This window comes from Juglans regia, chromosome 2, assembly GCF_001411555.2.
Source record: "Juglans regia cultivar Chandler chromosome 2, Walnut 2.0, whole genome shotgun sequence".
In the NCBI taxonomy this organism is placed as follows: Eukaryota; Viridiplantae; Streptophyta; class Magnoliopsida; order Fagales; family Juglandaceae; genus Juglans; species Juglans regia.
In genome coordinates this window covers 36,397,406-36,420,216 of record NC_049902.1, presented here as the reverse complement: position 1 = coordinate 36,420,216, position 22,811 = coordinate 36,397,406, and the positions used below count along the sequence as shown (strand labels likewise).

The window sequence follows — 22,811 nt, the reverse complement described above, 5'->3', positions numbered from 1 at the left end:
ACCCCCATTGACATAACAAAAAAAACATCGCCTCTGACACAGGCACAGGTTGTACAGCATTGAAACAGGTTAGGGTTGTCACTGCAAGTCTTCAAGTGTAATATATAATAGGCTCCAAGAGTACCCTAAAAATCAACACGTGCAACAACAATCGTACAGGCACAGAAGTTGAAGCCTAATGATGCGACAGTGAATCTTTTTTTTTTTGAGTTAAAACTCTTAACTTTGGACTAACAAAATGTATATTTGTAAAACTCTGAACTTCGCTAATTTAGGGCTTTTACTTATATTTGGAAAGTTATTGTAGAATGACCAAATCAATATTTTATAATTTTTCCATCCAAAAGCCTCTCTTCTCTCTATCTCTCTCTCTGCTCCCATCCAATTTTTTCTCTCCAGGTACGTCTCACCTCAACTCCAATATTGTTTCCTTCAAACTTTGTTGTAATTTGGTGTTCGCAAAATCGATATTACATACAATGTACATTAAATATTAAATATTAATATTAATACAAGTGTATTTACAAAATATTAATTTTTTAAAAATATTATTAAAATACATAATATTATATTACTATTTTGACTTTAGGATGATTAGTTCAACGTGGATTAACTTATCTAAAAGTTTTGAACCTCTCCAAAAGTCTAGTCATTGACAATGCTCTCATAACTTCTTTACTATTGTTTTACTATTTAATTTTTTTTTCTCTTTTTACTATTAGAATTTGAATTAAAAATTTCAGAATATGAACTTCTTGCATAATCTAGAAGAAAATAATTTCAATCAACCAACACAATCATGTAATTTAATCCCAAGAAATTCAATTTTTTGGTGAGATCTATATTCTTTTTTTCAAGATCATCGGTTAAGGAAAGCTATAACATAGCAGAAAGCACAGTATCAGATGAATTGATTTGCAGCGGAGCATCTGTCTTCCCATGCACCGATGATTGGGACGTGAGGTGGGGCAAATCTAAAAGATCTTGAGGTGGGGGATCTGCTGGTGCAGTGCATGTAGCCTGTGAGCTCGTCAGGGCGCAATGTCGCGTGAAGGTCATGCGTGGAAAGCAAGCTGTGTGTCGTCGGGATTTTCATCGCACTTCCACATAGTCCCAACAGATCGGTTGCCGTTGGGTTGCGTGGTGGGGCGTGTGTAAACTGTTAGTTGCCGGAGAGCAGTAGATCTGACCAAAACCAAATTAATGGAGGGGAGAGAATAAAAACACTTCCATAGCCAAAGCATATATACAAAGCGGTATCGAAAAGGGAACGGAGAGGAGGGTGAGAGCCGCATCTCCCGCAAAAATGGATATATTCTTGTATCCATTTATGGTCCCTAACTTGTAAATAATACCTATTTACAAGTTAGGGACCATAAATGGATACAAGAATATCAAGAAAATTAGCACCGTTGAAATCAACAGCAGTAGCTAATAAAAATAAAGTACTGAAGAAGAATCTCTTGAGTTCATCCAAACTGGCTTCTGTACTTCAGCCCAAGTTTCAGAAATCACAACAAAACATTGCTAATTAGCGCTGTTAAATTGGATTAAAATATATGGATAAGCTACTCTCACTATACTGCCCTATCTAGAGAAGAAGAAAATACATGTAGAAGAAAACAGATGAAAAGTCTAAGAGCATTGCATAATTGTGATTAGTACACCATCTATATAACCAAACCCTCCCCCGCCCTGAAATGCAGGAACCCTTTTTCCTCCAACATTGTGAAGCAACTGTTGTAGCCACCTCCTTGGGTGGGATCTTCCTGGAAGAATAAATAGCAGATGGAAAGTCTAAGAGCATTGCATATTTTTTATTAGTTCACCATCATATGATCAAAACCTCCCCCGCCCTGAAGTGCAGGAACCCTATTTCCTCCAACATTGTGAAGCAACTGTTGTAGCCACCTCCTTGTGGTCGGATCTTCCTGAGATCATGAATTTGGGAAACGATCAAACAGCAAAGAGAATTACAATATATACATCAAAGTGCAGAATTAGATCACTTCGTTTTGTCAAAAAAAAAAAAAAAAGGATACTGCCAATTCTCTCCATATTTTCAGTATCGCCAGCTCTTCTGAATGCAGAAACGCTAAACATTTTTTTTTATTTTAAACAAACGGAATCCACTATTCGAAGCACATACAAATAATAACAAATTCAATGTCATTCTCTCATTGAAAAGGCTGGGAATTACCATCCCCATTCAGAACATTACACTTGTGTTCCGGATAACAAATCATAGATACCAATAAAGCTCTATTGGAAATTACAAGGCCAAAAAAGAACTTTGAGAATGTAACCAATGAGAAAAAAGTGCTTACACGAAGGCAACTACTGAAGGTAGAATCTCTTAGCATGTCTGGGAGGCAACTTCTTAATGCATCACAAGCCCTGCAACACAAAAATCAAAGAACACATCCATTGGATACAGAATTGAGAACAAAAAAAACTAAGGACATGAGATCAGGGGAAAAGAATGTGGTAGCAGTAAATGAGAACCGGAACTGCAATTTACTTTATCAACCTTGGATTATCTGACAATCGAAGATAGCATCGAATAATATGTTTCAACAGCCGGGACGAGGGTTGCTCGGCAAGGGCCGAAACCATGTTCCCCAAAACTCGACCTACTGCAAAAAACCGTTCTGCTGTGGTACAAATATAATCCAAGCCCACATCATCCAACAGAATTTTCTGAACTATAAATGTTGCAACCTGCCACCAGAAAACTGTCATATATTTATGAACCTTAAAATATGATACTGGGTCGTCGGTCAGGATGAGACTTCTTTAAATTAAGAACAGCTGGCAAATGAGCAAGAAAAGTGCCTCCATTTCTGCATATCCAGATGTTTATTACATAATATATTCATGGGTAATCATAGTCTTGTGCCTTCCATGCAACTTGGCAACAACATTTAAGGATAACGTAGAAATAGTAAAATAGCAACACATTTTGAAGGTGGTAACTTTTCAATATGCCAACACTGTCAAGTGGGAATAAATGAGATGCAGTAGTCTTAAATTCTAAAAAGCCTATTTATGCTCAAGTGCCATTACAGTGTCCAGGTAGTGAATTCAAGGGCAATAAATTCAAGATACTCAACTGTTTTTGACAATTCACTACCCATTTCCATAGTACGCAGGCACAGCGGAATTATTTCTGTTGAGAGAAGGAAACTAATAACTTCGGTATCATCAACCTGGCAAAAGAAAAAGAAAAAACTCTTCAAAACATTGTAGTAATGAGTAGCCAGATTTATGAGTAATCTTTAGTGCATGTGATTGCATGTAACTGTGAGAGAGGGAGGGGGAGAGGTAGATGCAAGAGGGGAGTATGTGCAAAAGTGCAAGTAAATATTAACTAACTAAATAAGCATGAATTAACTGGGACTCATTGCAGATTGACTATATAGCATTTGGTTACCATTTTCATATAATATCCTCTTCAATATAGTTAGAATAATTTTCTATTTCTATTTTTTTTATATCATTATTTGGCATGTAAGTTCTTATTTTATATTTAACTCTTGAGACAGAAATTAAAGAGTTCAAAGTATACTGGTTTCATGCCCCTGACCCCCTCATTTATTTTCTTAAGTAGAAATTTCTTGGTTCATCATGCTATTGCTCTAGGTTTACATATAACGACATTGATCTTAGAAAATGTTGAGTAGCCCTCATATGTCTTACTCTTTTATTCAATGCCCCTGCCCACTCCCTCAGGGACTTCTAAATTATGAATGGAGGGTTCCAAACCATGTTTTTCTCTAGGATTCATAATATCTATGCATTGTTCCTCTCCTCAGATCGTATGTTGCAATACACCTCAAGTGTGCTAGGCATGTCAATATTCTACAGCAGAATTTAATGTGGCTGAACATATGCAACTCCATAAGTAAATTATCATTATCAATGGAAGCAAAAAAGAATGTCCATGAGTTCATGCAATATAAATCTCAGCAACGATGAAATACCTTTACTAAGGCACCTATGACACCTAAGCTAGTCAGCCTCAAGTACTCAAATGGCCTTGACTTGCTTGTTGTATTGAGAAAGGGGTACAGATACAACGGTATATGAGCTGTAAATGAAAAGGTCAGTTGGAAGCCACTTCCTGAAACCTGAACATATTAATTATAACACATGCCTATTGTGAACCTTCCAGCAGATGATCTTCATTATGGAGAGAACATAAGCTTCTCTATTTCTTTTTTTATAAGTAAAATAAAAAATAATCTTCTCTATTTCCTTTTATGGTTAATTTCAAAGCAATTATGATTTGCAGTACCACAAGTAAAGGTACCATGCACAACGCGTTCAAGGTACTTATTGACAAGAAACATGGGAATCAAAACTTCAAAAGAGGTCATTGAGCCAAGCATACAACCAATGACTACAGATATAAAAAAAAATATCTTTGATAAGTACAAATAAAAAATCTATATAGCTCTCACTGATATAAGATTCAAGCATCAAAAGCAACTAGTGAAATTTCACGCTCCCTTCTCCCCCCATGCCTGTAAAGTCATTTCCTACAAAAATCCTCCATTCTCTCTTCCTACATGAACAAATAAAGCAAAAGAAACTTTTCCACAAAATCCAATGCATACATACAATATAGGACAAAGAACACATGGCAATTCAATAGACTGGGTTGGAGGATTTTCCTATAACTGGAGGAAATCTTTTTCCACCAGAGTATGAGGTGCAACAATGTTAAGACATAGATAGCAAAGCTATCTCAAGAACACAATGGCATGACTGTTTTTCACATATTCAAGGTTTTTTTTTTTTTTATAAGTACATATTCGAGGTTTTTTCCCTTAAACCTCAAACTAAAAAGGAATTTTGAAACTAAAGTCACCTTACATGAACAAGGATTTATCTCAACTGAACATCTAAAACACACACCACGGCGTTCCAAACCATTACTCTTTTTCTGGACCTACATAACACTGGTGGAAGGAAGGAAAGAATTATTATTATTTTTTATTTTGATAAGTGGAAGGAAGACTCTCCCTCTTCCCCTGATTATCTTCCACATCAAACCCCCCTCTTTTCCCAGCTGACCATCAGTTCAGTTACAACTTTAATTTTTAAGTAATTAAGCTCATTTTTCGGCTACCTAAGATACTGCAGGGATCACTGTTCAGATTGGTGGCCTACATCCATGGTTCAAGTAACAGAGTTTCTTCTCTCACATATTAAGCAAATCCACCATAAACATATACCAGATTGAAGTGGCTAAAAGTCTTCACATATTGAAGATATCAAAAACTTTACCATTGAGGAACAACATCCTTGTGTCTGGATGAGAGGCTACACACTGTAAGAAAATATAAAAAGCAAGCAAAGCGTCAGCGTGACATACAAACAGAGATTCAAGAATAAAAAGCCGTCGACAAACTTACACTTGTCTTCTGCTAAGAATTAATTGACAAAGTAGTCTCCATCTATTTAAGTTTAGGACTCAAATAATCAAGTATTCTGAAATATTTAAACAAGCAGCGATGGTGCTTTATCATCTCAATTGAACAAGTTAACTCGAAACTCACTTTTTAAAGATGATGAGGCAATTTTAAGTCCAAAATCAAAGATGTGGCATATAAAATGAAAGGAAATAGCATTCCACCTGAAGAAGTGCAAGAGCATTACAAACTCGATTCGATTGAGCAGGAGTTAGATTTGGTGGTGATAAGACAGGGTATATTGAAACTATCTCCTGCAAGTAAAAAAGATTCAACATCATGGAAAGAAAACATCATAATCCCATTGCTGAATCACAAACCAAAGTACTTCCAATTTTGGAGATGAACTTCTTAAAATACAAAGGCAATATACACAACCGCAAGAGATAAAAAAATCTTGCTAGTGAAAACTGATTATCGAGCATGAAAAGTAAAAGTCAGATGACAAAACCTCCACATGCAATGGCATAAACATATGTTTTAATCAAATATATCAATATTTCCGATGGCAACCAAATTCACATGATAGATGGACCATTTATCAACTGCACATCCAACAGATAATTTCAAACTGATAACATAGATACTTTTGGTGAACCCCAAGGGGTTGGCCCAAGTGGTGAAGGTCTTGGTCTTGGGGTATCACTCCCTTCAAGGTTCAAGGTTCAAGGTTCAACATTTCATGGGTGCAAACAATCATTTGGAGCCACACCCCATGGTGAAAAGCCAGCGATTTAACTAGTTCGGTGTATGGAAACTTCCGAGGATGCGATGCACAGGACCGGAGTTTACTTTGCAGGAGTGGATCCAAAGGTTCCCCCACATTAAAAAAAACAAAAACAAAAACAAAAACAAAAACATAGATACTTTTTGCTTTATTCCTTAACATCCCTTCCCTCCCACTGATTGAGATACAGATGTAATTCTGTTTATCCTTGTGTGGATCTTCTGAAGGTAGGAGAAATGTTCATGAGATATTCATTTTGCCTACGCTTTTCAGGATTTGGACCTAGGATCAGTAGATTATCTTACAGACTATTTGAGGTCTTTTACCTTCTCTTTACCTCTGAAGATTATTGATACGTTTTCAAGAAGAATTGGTTGGGAAGGATAGCAATGGACCGGTTTGGAATGCTACTCCTCTATGTATAATGTACTATTTAGAGGGAGAGGAGGAACAGGACTTCTAATGGTGTTGAGCTTCACACAATTTGGTGTGAGAGGAACATAAAGACTAATATAGGTGTCTGAGTACTGAGCTTTCTCGTGATTCAGCTCAAGTAAATATTTTTAAGATCATCATCTGAGTGGATGCTTGCTGCTGGATGCATCCAGCTTTCCTCCTTTTGAGGTCTCATAAACTAGCTGAATTTTGCATGTATTATTTAGGCATCGTTTGTTTTCACAGTTCATCTAAACTTATCGCATCTCATCTCATCTAATCATTATAACTTTTTCAAATTTTTACACAAAATAAAATAAATAATTCAACTTTTTCAAATCTCAAAACAAAAATAATATTAAAAAAATATATTCTAATAATATTTTATTCAACTTTTTAACTTTAATCTCGACTCATCTCATCTCATCTCATCTGTGAAAACAAATGAGGTCTTAGTTAAACCTTCTGTATACTTATGGTCTCTTTTTTCCCAATAAAACTTAATTAGTTATAATAAATATATGTATAATGATAAAAGACAAGCAAAAAGTGCTAGCATCCAGAAATAAACTGTAAGTAAATTCTTTTATAAGTCTGATATATGTGCTTATAAGAAGCACAAATTTATAATTACAAAAAAGGGGAAAAAGAAAAACAATGAAACCAAATAAATTAACATTCATAAAGAGCATACCTGTAACAGTGCAGCAATAGTACCAAAAGAATTCCACAACAATGGAGCCAAATCTTGAAACAATTCTCTCTTCTAAAATAGAAAAAAAAAAAAAAAAAACAAACAAACAAACATGAATTTATTAGGCATACCTGTATAAGTGCAGCAATAGTACCAAAAGAATTCCACAGGGAAGGAGCCAAATCTTGAAATAATTCCTTGTTCTAAAAAATGAAACCAAGGCAGACACAAGTTTATGATTGCGATATTCAACGGCTAAATCACATATCCATTCAAATAAAAGAACATGGGCATTATTTCGTACGGAGATTTCAACTAAACCAGAAATTGCACAAGTATAAACCCATCCCCAAGTACTTGTAGAAAGAAAAACCATCCCCAAGTAGTTTGTTATCTATGTTTTCTACTCAAGAAAGAGAAGAAAAGACAGTCCAAATAATTTATTTTGAGTAAAAACTTAACAATTTTATCCTCTAAGCATGTGCATTGTTGATAGCCCTTGCAGTGCGATTTCAGACAATTAGGTAACATTTTCCCAGTGGCTATGGCATATTATTCATGTTTTCCGGCATACTCAAATTAAGGAGATTGATTTGGAGTTACTAAAGTGAGTATCGCATCCTTTATTCTTTTTCACAACTGAGGAACGGAAAATGAATGCCCAAGTTTAGCAATAAAGATGCGCAATTTGCTTATATTTAATAATATCCACGTGTTCATGTCAAATATGTCAATCTCCATCTCCCACAGTGGCAGACTAATTAAATCCAAACCATAACGGAATGGATATTATGCTTTGCTTTTGTTTGTTTTTTCTTTCCGCTATTGGACATGATTACCTAACATACCAAAGTTAATATTTCCATATAAAACGGAAACGTATAGCAAATCCATCAAAATCCAATCTTGGTCTCGATGGAAATCAAGTTTGATTACACAAACTTTTTCACATTTTTTCTAAAGCAAAATGAAGCAGAAAGGTTGAAGTCTAAACCACCCAAAACAAAAGGAGATAGGCTTAACTCCCTGGAATAACTAATGTGTCCAGTTAAAAAGTAAACATATGAGATTAACTCATTCATTCACTTCAACTGATCTCGTTCGCTTATAAAACGGAGGCCATCTTCCCCGTCGGGAAAAAAAAAAGTTCCCTTTATTTTATTTTCTTTTATTTTCCTCAGTTTACCCAGCAACCAAACACAAGGCAGTCAAATAAAGGTAAGTAATGTCAATCCAAGAATTCAATCCGAATTGAGGTGCCCAAGAAAAATTGAACACGAATCGCCAAAATTTCCAACACATAATATGAAAAGAAAGCCAATATTTATCGAGCTAGGTATAACAAAGATCAATATTTATCGAGCTAGATATCATAGATTCATAAATAATGAAAAAGAAATGATAAAATCAAATCGTGGCAATATGGTACCTTAGAGAGTTCGAGAAGAGCGTTCTCTCGGAGTTCAGGGTTGCTGAGGTCGAGGACCAAGTGCTCAGCAGAGGCCATTTTCCGATCCTTGTTCGCCGGAGCTCCGGCAACGGTTGGGGCCGACGCGCTTGGGCCTCCGAAGGGCGCGTTCATGGAGAGCGATTGGGGCAGATTCGCCATCGGTTACGACAACCTTAACTTTCGTGCAGTTTGTAGTCTAAGGAGAGAGAGTTGGCCTTTTGCACGTTGGGTAAAAGCTTTTTTTTTTTTTTCCCCTATTCGCGTTGAGTAACGAGAGTAACAAGTACTGATTTTAGATTCTAAATTCATCTCAATTTATTATTATAATTTTTTTAAATTTTAATATAAAATATAATAAATAATTTAACTTTTTTAAATCTTAAAATAATAATAATATTAAAAAATAATATTCTAACAATATTTTATTATCTCAGTTTAACTTAACTCAATTCATTTCAACATTTAAATATATCTTAAATATTTTATTACTATCTTTTACTTTATTATTATTTTTTATTTATTTCATTTATTATTTATTATTATTTTTCATTAATTTTTTAATACTACGCACTACTATTTTATAAAAATGCAGCGCATTTAAAAGTTGTATCTCGCTTGTAAAAATGTGGGGATTCTTGACAATTTGACGGACGGTAGTTTAACGAGAAAGTCGGACACGCCCTGTCGAGTCGCGTGAGGCAGGTTTTTGAAAGCCCTCTGATATAACTGATACTAGAAGAATAATGATAAGATTATTACTTTACCATTATTTATCTATTATTTATTTTATATTTTATTTTTTTATTTTTTTAATAATTAAAAAAGTGAATATTAATAAAATTATATATATATTTTTAATTTTTTTAATGATTAAATATGTTAAAAAAATAATAATAAAAAAAATTTTAAATACAATTGAGTAATAGATAAATAGTAACAGGATAGTAAGCCTATCACTATCCTATCCTGTACCAAAATGTGAGCCCGACCTATTTCACGTTCCTCCCTGGCGCCACCCCTTAAATCCATCGAACTAAACAAACTAACTTCCAGCTATCTATTAATATTATTTGAATAGTAAGATAAGATAAAATAATTTTAAATAAAATTTAAAAATATTATAAAATATTATTATAATAATATTTTTTTAATATTATTATTATTTTAAAATTTGAAAAAATTAAAATATTTATTATATTTTATGTGAAAACTTGATAGAGTTATAATGATGAAATGAGATAAAACCGTTTCTGTATTCAAACGGGACCTTGATTTCAATTTAATGGAATTGGAAAATAATGCAAGGTAGAAGTCCTAAATGTACAAATTTTATACAAATCTTTTGTAAAAATGTAAATTCTATTAAGAAAAAGTAAAATTTTCACACTTTTTTCATGATGGAATCCATTTTTTATAAAAATTTATGAAGATTTATACATTTGAGACTTGTATATATAATTATTGAGTTATTACATGATTAGATAATCTCATAATATATTCTCATCTTGTTACAGATTATCATATTTATTATCTATATATATATTAACAATTTTTCATATAAGATCTCATCAATCCCATCATACCATCCTATGTGACAATTTTTGTGGAGAATTGTTATCTATTGCATCTACATTTTGTTTCTATTCTACTATTTTAACGTGTTATTAGTACTTGGGATAATTTTGTTTTTTGAAAAAAAAATGATAATAAAGAATATAATTACAAACTGTAAAGGTTCTGAGCATATTTATAAAAGAAGAATTGATATATATATATATATATATTAACAAAAAGTTGTGAATTGATACATGCATTAGAAAAAGGTTGTGTTCTATCCAAAACAAGTCCTTGCGTGCTTCTCTCTCTTCAATGTTGTCTTTCTTGTATTACAAACTTCCTATCCAATGTCTACCACTCAAATACTACATCTTGAATTCAGACCTACCTCATTTACCATTTCATACACAATGAAAACTCCAATCCTTATGTTCCAAAGCACCCATTTCTCCATATGCTGCATGACCATCATTCTGTGTAAACTTGGATAGATATAAGATCGATATCATATCAATGAAGCAAAGCTTCCAGGAGTAATAATACTAAACACCAGTGGTTTCGTACTTCCAAAAGCAACCACAAACGGATGGAGACTTGGCAGGTTCTGTGCTTTCCTCCAAAAACAACCACAAACATACTTAGAAATCTGCCGTGCAAATTGCTTTCTGAGAGTGAAAATTGGTTATACTCTTAAGATCCGACTTAATTTATAAACCTGCAAAGATACAAGAAGTTTGTTCACCATCAAGCAAATTCAGAAGATAAATGTTAATTTTAGAAACCATTCCGTGTATCAGAATATTTGAAAACTAGGCCTTGCTGTCCTGCATTCTGAAGCTGGGACAAGTAAGCAGTGACTCAGATAAGTTGAAGACAGCAGAAATGTGAATAACTCAATGCAGAAGCATCGAAGAAGAAAATGGCAGGGAAGCAATCCAGAATGCTTAAAGTATATCATAATCTTCCCTCATCATTTGGTCATTTCACATCAGATATCTAGGCATACGTGGTGTATTGATGTTTGCAATCATCTGACATAAATTTGTAGTTACAGACAAGATAGTCCTACGCATAATGCTCCAACACTTTCCCATTTGTAGCAAAGAATATAACTCGTCCCATGTAGATGCCCACCCAAAAAAAAAAAAAAAAAATTCTGGAACACAACTGCAAGAAAATGTACCAACCTGGGCACTCCGACTAGGCAGAGACACTTCTAAGCAGTTCCGTAGGCCATCGATTCTGCGAAGGCAAATGCCAGATGAAGATAGAAGAAAGCACTAATCTAAAAGAGATGGACCCAAATAAATGCTGTGAAGGTAGGAAAAGATTTGGGAAAGTAAATAACTACCTTTTGCTAATTGTTCTCCGAAGATACTGGTCATCCTTCATGAGTGCTTGACCTCCATACTTCGTTTCATCAGTATTTAGTATTACCTGTCATTACAGGAACTCTCTTACTAACTTGTAGTATGTCTCAACGCAAGGATGCCAAAAAGCTAATTGTTCAGCTTTTATTCATTGCACGGTTATTTAACATAGAAAACTGATCTCCTTAATGATATACAAAAAACAAACACTATTAGAATTGTCCACTGCCTTAGATTCTGGGCAGGTGTCTTCGAGACCCTGAATCTTTGTATCCATAACCATATCCAGATCACAATGATAAACTATATATAATCAGGAATTAGAGCTTCTGAACAATAAAATAATTGAAAGTACATTAACACTTACTTGATACTCTCCAGCTTCCTCAACACCTACGTTGTATCTTTCATAAGAATTTGTCGGATGAAAATTGAAGGCGAAGAGAAAAGGACCTCGCATATAAGATATTACCTGGAAATACAAAGTACAAATTGATCTCGGAAAGACACCAGGTATCGACAATATAAATAGTACATCATGAACCAAAAACCAAATATGTGTTTGTGCAGTGTGTGCACAAAATTATGGGTGAAAATTTTGGTGAAGGCATTAATTAGTCAATTAGACTAAATATCTATCACATATTAAATGGAAAGAATAAACCATACCATAGTATTGTCATCCACATGGTGAATGAGCGGTAAACCTCTTGAAAGTATTTTCTCGGTTTCATCCAACTTCATCAAATCCTAGAAAAGAGGAAAAAGTAACAATTTTTGCATTGCTATCAAAGTATTTTCTGCTTAATCACCAAAAGAGAATTTAAAAGTTCATTATGGACTTCTTCTCGAAGCAGGTCTTTCTTTCCCATAAAAAGGAAGTGGTTTTCAATGGTTATATACTTTTACGACAAAGCCAAGAATTTTTTTTGACAGGTGAAAGAATAAACTCAACAATGAGTAATGAGATAGTCCTAGGTATGCAACTCCCGCGCACTCATTTTGAAAAAAGTGGGTCCACCATTAAAAAAATAATTTTTTCATGTGGGTTCCAGATTTATCTACTTTTTTCAAAGGGAGTGCGCGGGGCTTGCACACCCTAGGACTGCAAAAAATATCATTTCTCTTCAACAATTCCTAGACAGTATAAACTGCATCCATGTGATGGAGAGAACATAACTATGACATTTTTTACAAGTGACTATTCAAAAACTGAAATAAATACCGAACAGTTCAGCATTTGTTACAAGCAACCAATACAATATCCAAGCCACTTTACATCAAGGGAACCCTGAAAGACATGATGTCAACATGCTACCATAACAAGATAAAAAAGTAGTAATACAATTGATTAGGTTGGCACCTTGTCGAAACAAAATAAATCACAATGCAATCCATTTGCCAAAAGATCCCAACGACGGTTAGCCAGTTGGAATGAGAAATTGTTGCTTGGCATTGGAAACTCAACCCGCTGAACATGAGAAGATCATCAGTCATATGAAATAAAATCTATATGAATACTACAAGGAAAGTATCCTCACCTTTGGATGCCCAAATTCATTGCCCATGAAGTTCAAGTAAGCACGGCCACCAATTGTAAATGTAATCAATCTGATCATCTGCCTCAAGATCCAAGGAAAAATAACTTAGAACAGAATATTGATTTTGGGTCTCTGTCTTCTCGGAAAACAGAAAGCCTTTTTTTAATAAAGATTTCATAGTTATATCCACCCAATATCAGAAAATTTGTTTATGCTGATGAAGCATAAACAAATTTTCTGAGAAGAAAGGAATTTTCCCTACACAATTTAAATTTTAAGTTAGTCAAGGGAAAATACTAATGCATTGGCTGCATATCATACTTTGTGTAAGGAGCACCCTCTAAGCAACGATTCTTTTGAGCACTGAGCATGCTCCCCAATTTCACCAAACAATATTTCTGCGAATGATCGCCCTCCAGATATGGACTGACATGCAAGATTGTAACAGCAAGATGAAGTCATTCTATATACATAAATTTACCTAAAGTATATATATAGATTATGTCCCTATGTTAAGAGTCATAGCTGTGAAAGAAGGTTAGAGCAATTGATTACTTGATTGTGATTTTCGGCATACATAAGCATCTTATTTGCATATTGTGTGTTCCTCATTAATGTGCTCACAATCTGCATCATAAATATAATTCAATAAGTATTAGAAATATATCATACAAGTAAGGAATTAACAAAATATAGATTACAGCCCTGTTTGATGCTAAGATTATCTATATGAAATACAATACAACCTTACTCATGCTCCATTCATGGTCTGGGACATTTTCAAGAAAAGAAGACCACATCTCTGGCACAGAAAGATTAACATAATAATCAAATCCCAATCCTCCTTGGGAAGGAGGCTCGCACAATCCTGGATAAACGGTCACCTGAACGATGGCAATAGAGAAAAGAAAAATTCATAAAAAAAAAAGGCCTGAAAACACAATGCAGACAGCTAAATATCCTGCCATAAAAAGGTAAAGGGCTCAAGAAATGAATGAGTAGTACAAAACACTAAGGTTTCAACAAAAGTACCCAACACCCTAAAAAAGCACATTTTTTTAGAACCTAGCTGTAACTCAAATGATGGACAAAATCTAAATGAAGTGAGACATTTACTCGTAATCAGAAAAAATAAAATTCTTCTTTAAAAAAAAAACCTGACTCAAGCCAGGTATACAAACACTTTACAACTCAACTTTTGTTACAAGGGTTGTGTTAGCTTATGTTAAAGTTCCTAATTATAATCCTAGAAAGAGTTACCCAGCAAGCATTCCTTTCTTATCTTATCTTATCTTTTTCTCCGGGATCATCTAAGTAAAAACAAGAGACCTTAGGCTTCATAAACCACCAATATTCACCCTATCTTTGTGCCTTCCCCTACTGGCACTTCCTTCCTTGCATCTTAATTGATAGAACATGAAAGTCTCTTGAGCTCCCTTTCTTTTTTAGAAGCAGATCTAGCCAAAAGAGGTGGTCTCGCCTCAATAACAATGAAAAGAGCTTTAAATTGATCTTCGAAACCTCCACAAGAAATCCCTACACAATCACGAATTTCATCTTCGGCTATTGTATTGAATGGGATTAGCTTTAAAGACTTTTATGCTGTTTTTCACAGCACTTAGCTTGTAATTAGGTGTTTTTCTCTTGTATATTTCCTGTGTACTTGGGCTATGCCTAATTATGTGGATTAATAAATTCTTCTTACTTATAAAAAAAATAAAAAAATAAAAAACAAGAGACACTTTTTCTTGAAATATTGAATTTCCTTTTATTACTAGAGTTTTTATTGCCAAGTTATGTACCAGTGGCTCTTGAACCAATGACTTTACCCTCTGACCTACTCTTAACGGGGAGGAAATGCCGTTTGAAGGAAAGGGAAAGACTAAAAAAGTTGATTTTCAACAATTGCGAAGCAAAAACCAGAGTTACCAAAAGTAATAAAAACTAAGTTACTATGGCAAAAAAACTAAATCAAATTAAATTAGCCATTATAGCATCAATATATATATTTTATAAGTTAAAAATTTTTATTAAACACAATGTAATAGGCAAAGCCCAAGTATACAGGAAGTATACAAAAGAAACGCCTAGTTACATTATAGCATCAACATATTACCTGCAGCTCAATTAGAATTATAAACTAAAATATAATTTGGTACCATGTTGGGATAACTTCCTAATATGTTGTGCACACTAGCAGTAACAGATGATGCATGTTTCATTTCAACTAAATCCATACCATTTCATTAGAAGAGAAAACAACAAAATAATCATATACTTTTTATTAGTGAAAGAAAGAGAAAAAGATGCAGTAATATCTGCTGATATTTTATAGAAAATAAAAGCAAACAACATGAAATACTTACATCTTCAGCAATTGTTACTATATGTGGATGGAGATAATGCAGTATCTCATTTGCCAAAATGAGGTACAATAATGCATCCTTGTCAACATATTGATTACAGTACCTGCAATAGAACAGAGTTTATATTGAATAAAATGTTAACTAACCTTAACAGTATGGAGGTCACATTTATTTAACATATTTTGATACTTTGCTACCCAACGTTTCTTGAGTGGCAGTGCCAGTTATGCAATTCACAAGTCACATGTATTTGGGAGAATGAATTTAAAATATATATCAACAAGCCAAAAAGAATTTCAACCCATACTTTAAAAGTTCAAAATGCCCTTGTTATGTTCAAGACAGTCTAACATCAGTGTCTTAACAGTGAATGAAGTAAATGCAATAACAAGTGCAAAACACAAAAGTTTCAATAGATGCCTTACTCCTCCAAGTCGCCAGTAAAAGAAGCGAAACCATTGTGGGTATACATCATCGATGAGAGTGAATGGAACTGGAAACCATCAATTTGATACTCCACCACCCACCTGTTCAAACTTCATTGCATAAGTAGGAAAGAATTTATCATAATTCCACACCCAAAAAAAAAGAAAAAAAAGAAAAGAAAAGGAAACAACAGCAGATATATAAGCATACACTAATAAAGAAGAATGGTGCATTTGAGTAAGTCCACTATTTTGAAAGTGGAAAAATAAAATGACAGTTTCTGCCCTGCAGTTACCAGTTCAGGTTTGAGAGAAGAAAATGTAGCACATCAGGATCGCCATAGTTGAACATTCTTGTACCCCAGTATTTGTGGTGCCCTCGCTTTCCTATTCAAGTAGGAAAAGTTGAAGGCAGAAATAAATGGTGTTTGAATAAAAAAAAAGGTTTAATTAACCAATTTGTAAGCTTGTTACACCAAGTTTGACTCTTTCAATCATACAACAAAAACATTTATAAGGACACTTGTTTAGATATGACATGAAAAAGTAAGACTTGCTCATGACGACAAAAGAACTCATACTATGTGGTTCACCAGTACATAGAGCACCCCAAAATACCATATGGGCGAGTAACAACGGTACTCCAAACTTCAAAGCAAATAAAGTGAAGCTTCTAAGGGAAAGAATTACTTGTCAAGGTGAAAAAGGTCTCAACGCATGAAAGACTTTCAAAACTTTGTTTCCAATCATTACTGTGGTCGCGTAACCTTATTGATTCCCTCTATGTATGCTCCTACAAATAAAGAAGAGGGGTTCTTATTAACAGGACCAAGCCTCTTTCCTCCACTAGTCAGTTACAAATTAGCCTCAGAATTCCTCAGAGACAAATCCCTCTGTCTCACTCTCTCTCTCTCTCTCTCCCCCACACACACATCACATACATTCCGCAATGTTAAGTTTCACAACCCTCTTTTAGTTGCTATGTATTCCGCAATTCATGTGCCTCAGCACCAGAGGACAGAAAAAGGAAGATTCTAGGTTTGACTGTATTTTCTCTCCAGCAAAGGAGGCTAACACCTACATGTTATGCACTGAGACTCCCACACTTTGATTGTAAGTTACATGGATCCAATGGATCATGTGTGTATGACCTTAAGCTCCAGATGAAGTAGCAGCATTTGAGCCAGAGTCTACTGACCTGGGACAACCACATTTTGAAAAAGCCAGTACATGATCAGGCATGCCTCACGGACATTTCCTGAGATTTGAGACAACCACATTTTAAAAAATCTGATCAGGCATGCCTCACGGACATATCCTGAGATTTGAGACAACCACATTCTGAAAAACACCAAATGCAACTTTATCTTCAGTACATGACGAGGCATGCCTCATGGACATGTTTTTAGATTCAAGTATTTGATGTGGTTGAAGTGACACCCTAGGTTTCACCTTTTTCTAGTCATAACCCAATATTCAACTACTTTCCGGAAGAAAAACAAAAACAAAAAAAAAGGGAGAGAGAGAGAAGAAAAGAACATGAGCCAGACCACAGACAAATTGATCAAAGCAGAAGCAAGGCCAGCACAAAGAAATAACTTGGAGAGAGACCAACTGTCAATTGGAGAAGAGGCACTAGGAGTTTGAGCATATACCAGTATGAAAGTAGCAGTCATTTGACCCATCAAATAGTGACAATCCAACCATCTCATCTGCAGCTGAGTAAGAATGGACTATCTCTAAGAACACCAACAGTCCTAGTCCTGTAAAAATGTAAGAGTCATTGGAAGATATACAAACTTCTGTTGTCAACAGCAAATAAAAAATAATGAATGGCAACCAGAATTAGCGTTTATGTTGCACAGTGAGATTATCTTTTTATTGGCATCAGTTATCCAGAAATAAAGTACCGACTAATTCCAGGGAAAGAAAGTATAGGATTAATTAATTCTCATATTATACAAGTACTGAATTATTTTCTTCTAATCATCTTTTCGTGAGACCAGTTGAAATATATGTTGAATACAATACGATTCTTAAAACATCAAGATATTGTTCCCACATTGGCTATTACGCTGAACAAGAACTCTCTCAGCCACTTGAGAAGCATCGATCTTTAAAATGAATCAAAAAATGAAAGGCATCAGATAAAGAGTGACAACCATGTGCTTCATCAACCAAGCGCTTAAAGTCATCAGGAGTGCCATATCGACTACTAACAGCATAAAAGTTAGTCACCTGCATTGGTACAGAGATGTTAGATCAAATGCATAAAATGGTGAAATAAAATGCATATATTAGAACTAAGAATGAGAAAAAGAAAAAGATAATCCAAATTCCAAAACAAAGAGTGTTTATAAAGATTGCATTATCAATAAAAGGACTCTGCCGACACCTTAGAAATTAAACCTGTATTATCAATTAAATGCCAATAAACATGCATGTGAGACAGTTCTATATATAAATATTGGAATAATAAAACTGAAACCAAATAGAAGTCGCAACCAAACTTCAGAATTTTGTATCACCTACTTACAATTTTGTTTTCAATAATTTTGCTCCTACAATCTACCACTTTATGCATTTTGAAATATTAATAATGTTTGCAATTTAGGGAATTCTAAATTTATATGTTAGAAATATGTTTATTGTTGGAGAGGTTATGGAAAGGGGAGAAGAAAATTTAGCTCACTCTATAACCAACAGTAAAATAATCTTTGTGCTCAATGACTCCAATCAACTGGATTGCATTGTATCCAGCTTCTTTTACATGGGGAAGGACCTGCATAGGAAATAGTGCCAAGCTGAAGAAAACTGAATACCATTTCACTATATTGAATGAGTAGTGAAATAAAGGAACAATCAGGGAATTACCTTCTCTGTAAAATCATTAAAAGAAGAAATTTTTGGTTCTGATCCACTTATTCCAACGTGGCATTCATATATGCGCAAGGACTTTGGCACTTTTGGGTGTTTGTTTTTCCATTTAAATACACATTCAGGGGGTGGTTCCCAGTGGATTGCATAAGCTTGCTTTCCATCTGTGTCTGAATTTAATCAACATTTAAATGGAGTATACATAATGCAACATGGCAAAACTTGTAAAAAAGAATCAGAAAATAATCAAAAGGGGAAAAGGCGTATGATGGATGGAAAGATACTCCTAAAAAAAGATAAGAAGGCCACTAGAGTTACAAGCAGGCATTGTACTCCATGCATATCCTGAGCTTAGCACTTGTTGCAAATAGAAATCCTACCTCACTGCATGCAGATTCTATATTTAAAGTCAGATTCTGATGTACCCGATTGGCTGCACAATGTATTTATGAGGCAACCAATAACACCAGACCCAACAGTTGGTTATAGAGTTTGTGATGCAAAGCGTACAACACATGTCAATTGGAGGGTGGAAAATATATTTTTATCATACAGATATTTTTTTTTTGTCGGTACTTTTATCCTACAGATATTACAAGGTGTAAATATGATTATTGGTCATTTGCATTATGAATTGTATTTTCTTCATCTCTATAAATAGATATGTAATAGTGAACAAGAGTTTTTATTGACGATGAATAAAGATAGGCATGGCCCAAATATAAAGGACATATACAAGAGTGATACCTAAGCATGAGTGTCAATGTAACATTAAAGTAACAGAGTGAAGAAATCACACAAGAGGATCTGTTTCCCAACAAAGATACAACATAGAAATGACTTCCAGCAGATGAAAATCACCTGGCTGCACATAAGTAGCCCAAGCAGGCACTCGTTCCAATGGTCCACTCGGAGTGTTAAAATAGACCCTGTATTTGCTTCCATGAGGAATACCTGGAGTGTACTTTTTCAACCATGCCTTCCTTCCTTTACGTGTCTCTAACCAGTATGCCAAGGGAGGTTTCTTGGCGCGAATTTTCTCTAACCATTCAGGACTACTGACCACATTAAAAATGTCATACTCTTTTCCATTATCAATCACATCAAAAGGTGGTAAGTTACTAGGTGGGTCATTTTTATGCTGTTCTTTCCATGCCTTGTGTCTAGTTTCTGGATCTGGTGTTTCTTCCATTATTTTTTCCATTTCCTCTAAAGTTTGTGGTCCATTAGGACCAAATATTTGCTCATATAGCTTTGCTGGCACCTCAAAACGGTTTTTAACAAATCGATCCTCTCCGGGTTCCCAGTACTCATCGTTTGCTTTCTTGAAGATCTCTTCGATGGTAACACCACTGTCACCTTTATCGAAGTCATCAACATAATTATACTGTTGGAAATAGAGTTCATCTGGCTTTTCTCCCTCCCTCAACTTATCTTCAAGTATAATGAACCAGTATCCAAAATCATCATGGCCGAAATGACCCTCTCTTGCACAATTCTCTGTTGGTGACCACCCGTTGAAATCACCAACCAGTGCACAATAGCGAGCACCTGTATTCGGATAGAAGAAAGGGCATTGTTAGTTCAAGAACTGAACCGAAAGAAGAGAAAAGTTGACTGGAGAGTTGAGTTAAAAATCTTGAACATCAATTTAACCAATTAGGCAAGTTATTTAGCCAAGTAATTCAAATGTCCGGGAAATACAAAAGAAAATAAAATACTGCCAAAATTTTTTCCTTAAGTGGCACCAATTTAGGTCATAATTAGAGAAACAAGAAAGCTAAATATTTAACCACATAGTTAATAAAATTAGAGAATCACGCAAATAAGAAAAACTTGAGCATGATTTCAAACCTGGAGCCCATTCCAGATAATCCACCCGATGTTCCACATGGCGATGCATGCCCAATATCTCATATCTATACAAGAAAACCAAGAAAAATCAACCTCGCTTAGACAGAACCTCAATTCCACCAACACACTGTCCGCTTCATAAGTCCCTTGTGATCAAAAGATACCAAAAAGAAATTTATACGCAAATCAAGACTATATCATCGACCTTTTCACAAACATATTCGGAATAATTGCTCGGCAGTTCCAAATTCTTTATCTTTTTCGAAGAACGAGCTTAGAATCTCTTAAAGAATTAGGCATGTCCTGCCCATCAAACCCAAACTAGAACAGACAATATAGAAAATAAACACACAAAAAAAAATAACTTCAAAAAATGGTATTAAGTTGACTAACCCAGTAGACATGTCCCTGAAGTTGACGTGACGTTTGAGAATTTCATCTTTGAGGTCCTTCAACGCCTTATGCCTGCGTTATGCAAGTAAACCAACTTGTGATACCTTGACAACAATGAACTAAATACAAGAAAAAGGAAGTACTATAAAAATTCCAACTTCTTTTATCTTTCTACCACCTTCTTTTATCAAACAAACACACCGCTTCAATTCTATTCATTTTCATCCTCCTTTTCTCTTTAAAATTTTGTTTATTACCTTTCGCGGAGGAACTGAGCGAAAGCTTTATGGGAAATGCCGAGTTTGGTGAGGAACCCAACTGGGTCGACCCCTTTCTCACCCTCTGTCACGTTCTTCTTTTTGGAGTATTGTTGTCGTGGTGGTGGTTGTTGCGGTTGCTCTGTACCCGAGCATATAATCTTTACTTTTCTGGGAAAAGTGACTCTCTGGCGTCTGTGTTGGGATTGGAATTGGATGGAGAGGCTGTTTGGGCAGAAGGAAATACTGATTGGGAGAGAGAGTGTACTCATTGGGAAGAGCAGAACTGCAGGGGCAGTTGTTGGAGCTCTGAAGACTGAGAGAGAGGGAGTAGGGGCGAGTGGGGAGCAAAGGGGTTTAAGATAACAAGTGCTTTGGAGTGAGGTTTACGAGTCGACTCGGGAACAAAAGAACAAGCACCGCAATTGTTTCCATTTTTATTTTTCACTACTGAATTGAATTTTAGAAAACCACGTAATTTTTCAAACGTTTTTAGTTTTTTAAAAACAAATCAAACATCTTCAAATCTCAAAGATTTTTCTATCCTCTTATTACTCAAACACAAAAATTAATATTAATTTATAAAATAATTATATTTAAAAGTAATACTAGATACAAGTTTCAAATAGACAAATTATATACAAGTCTTTTATAAAACAATAGGTCTTACTAATAAATAATAATTTTTCTTATACTTTTTTAAGGTGAGGTTTTTTTTTTTTTTACAAGAATTTATATGGAGCTTATCTATTTGAGACTTATACAAATTATTTCTCTATATTTAAAAGTATTTATACAGCACACTATCTAAACAGTATAATTTGATTTGAAATATAAATTTTAAAAATTAAATATTACAAATCCAATTATGGCACGTAGATGGTACGTAGTATAAAGACATTCAAATAAACTCCATAATAAAAATATTTTTTACAAATTATATTCAAATAGTTTTCATTATGTTTATCCTATTTTACAAATATAAATATAATAATTATTTTTAAAAAATATTCTTATTTTCAAATCCTAATCTAAAAAAAAAACTCAAAATTCTCAACATTTTTCGTAAGCAAATATGACCTTAGTTTTTTTTTAAATGCCTGTTTATTTATCTTTTCGTTTTTTCTATTCTGAACGATCTTGTTTTTGAAAATTCATAAGCTTTTTTAATACTGTCCTTGTTTCTTTCAAAAAAAATAATATTGTCCTTGTTTTGAAAAAGTTACTTTGTCCACTAATTGTTACCGATCTACTTGACTTGACTGTTCGGAAAAAAAAATTCTTTTAATTAAGGAAATGATTTTAAATGTATTAGTGTATTTTTTTTATTTTTTAAAAATATTTAAAAAATATGAATACAAAAATTAAAAAATAAAAATAAAAAAATG

The 22,811-nt window shown here is 34.2% G+C and overlaps 2 protein-coding genes across 7 annotated transcripts; both read right to left on the bottom strand.

Annotated features, from left to right (window-relative positions):
• Window positions 1-1,428: 1,428 nt before the first annotated feature.
• On the bottom strand, window positions 1,429-8,996 carry LOC108984445 (CCR4-NOT transcription complex subunit 9-like). 4 transcript variants are annotated; one of them, XM_018956437.2, is made up of 9 exons: window positions 8,763-8,995; window positions 7,334-7,405; window positions 5,642-5,731; window positions 5,293-5,335; window positions 3,984-4,090; window positions 3,114-3,209; window positions 2,531-2,721; window positions 2,328-2,397; window positions 1,429-1,931 (listed from the first exon to the last, which is right to left on the bottom strand). In XM_018956437.2, the coding sequence occupies exons 1-9, from the start codon at window positions 8,940-8,942 to the stop codon at window positions 1,821-1,823; spliced, it is 960 nt and encodes a 319-aa protein (XP_018811982.1). In that variant the 5' UTR covers window positions 8,943-8,995; the 3' UTR covers window positions 1,429-1,820. The 4 variants fall into 4 exon arrangements, with proteins under 4 accessions (XP_018811982.1, XP_018811968.1, XP_018811961.1 ...); XM_018956423.2 differs by having other exon boundaries at window positions 1,450-1,931; window positions 2,522-2,721; window positions 8,763-8,996; XM_018956416.2 differs by lacking the exon at window positions 7,334-7,405 and adding an exon at window positions 7,465-7,536 and having other exon boundaries at window positions 1,450-1,931; window positions 2,522-2,721.
• A 1,564-nt stretch (window positions 8,997-10,560) lies between these two features.
• On the bottom strand, window positions 10,561-21,808 carry LOC108984431 (1,4-alpha-glucan-branching enzyme 3, chloroplastic/amyloplastic). Of its 3 annotated transcripts, none has more exons than XM_018956392.2 (21): window positions 21,424-21,808; window positions 21,167-21,238; window positions 20,774-20,838; window positions 19,781-20,470; window positions 18,917-19,089; window positions 18,735-18,824; window positions 18,205-18,280; window positions 17,698-17,805; window positions 16,339-16,429; window positions 16,043-16,144; window positions 15,618-15,720; window positions 13,998-14,135; window positions 13,807-13,878; window positions 13,573-13,677; window positions 13,252-13,329; window positions 13,074-13,181; window positions 12,380-12,460; window positions 12,078-12,182; window positions 11,692-11,777; window positions 11,528-11,582; window positions 10,561-11,055 (listed from the first exon to the last, which is right to left on the bottom strand). In XM_018956392.2, the coding sequence occupies exons 1-21, from the start codon at window positions 21,693-21,695 to the stop codon at window positions 11,023-11,025; spliced, it is 2,703 nt and encodes a 900-aa protein (XP_018811937.1). In that variant the 5' UTR covers window positions 21,696-21,808; the 3' UTR covers window positions 10,561-11,022. The 3 variants fall into 3 exon arrangements, with proteins under 3 accessions (XP_018811937.1, XP_018811947.1, XP_035543340.1); XM_018956402.2 differs by having other exon boundaries at window positions 18,917-19,083; XM_035687447.1 differs by lacking the exons at window positions 10,561-11,055; window positions 11,528-11,582; window positions 11,692-11,777; window positions 12,078-12,182; window positions 12,380-12,460 and having other exon boundaries at window positions 13,077-13,181; window positions 13,252-13,333.
• Between the last annotated feature and the right edge of the window lie 1,003 nt (window positions 21,809-22,811).

Coding starts and splice junctions, on each gene's coding strand:
- LOC108984445 (XM_018956423.2), bottom strand. CDS start 8,942: ATGGCGAATCTGCCCCAATCGCTCTCCATGAACGCGCCCTTCGGAGGC. Junction 5,732..7,333: donor CTATTGCTGCACTGTTACAG/GTATGCTCTTTA, acceptor TTTTACTTGCAG/GAGATAGTTTCAATATACCC. Junction 4,091..5,292: donor AAGGATGTTGTTCCTCAATG/GTAAAGTTTTTG, acceptor TTTCATTTACAG/CTCATATACCGTTGTATCTG.
- LOC108984431 (XM_018956392.2), bottom strand. CDS start 21,695: ATGAGTACACTCTCTCTCCCAATCAGTATTTCCTTCTGCCCAAACAGC. Junction 14,136..15,617: donor TAGTAACAATTGCTGAAGAT/GTAAGTATTTCA, acceptor GCCATCGTTCAG/GTGACCGTTTATCCAGGATT. Junction 13,678..13,806: donor ATGCCGAAAATCACAATCAA/GTAATCAATTGC, acceptor CTTGCATGTCAG/TCCATATCTGGAGGGCGATC.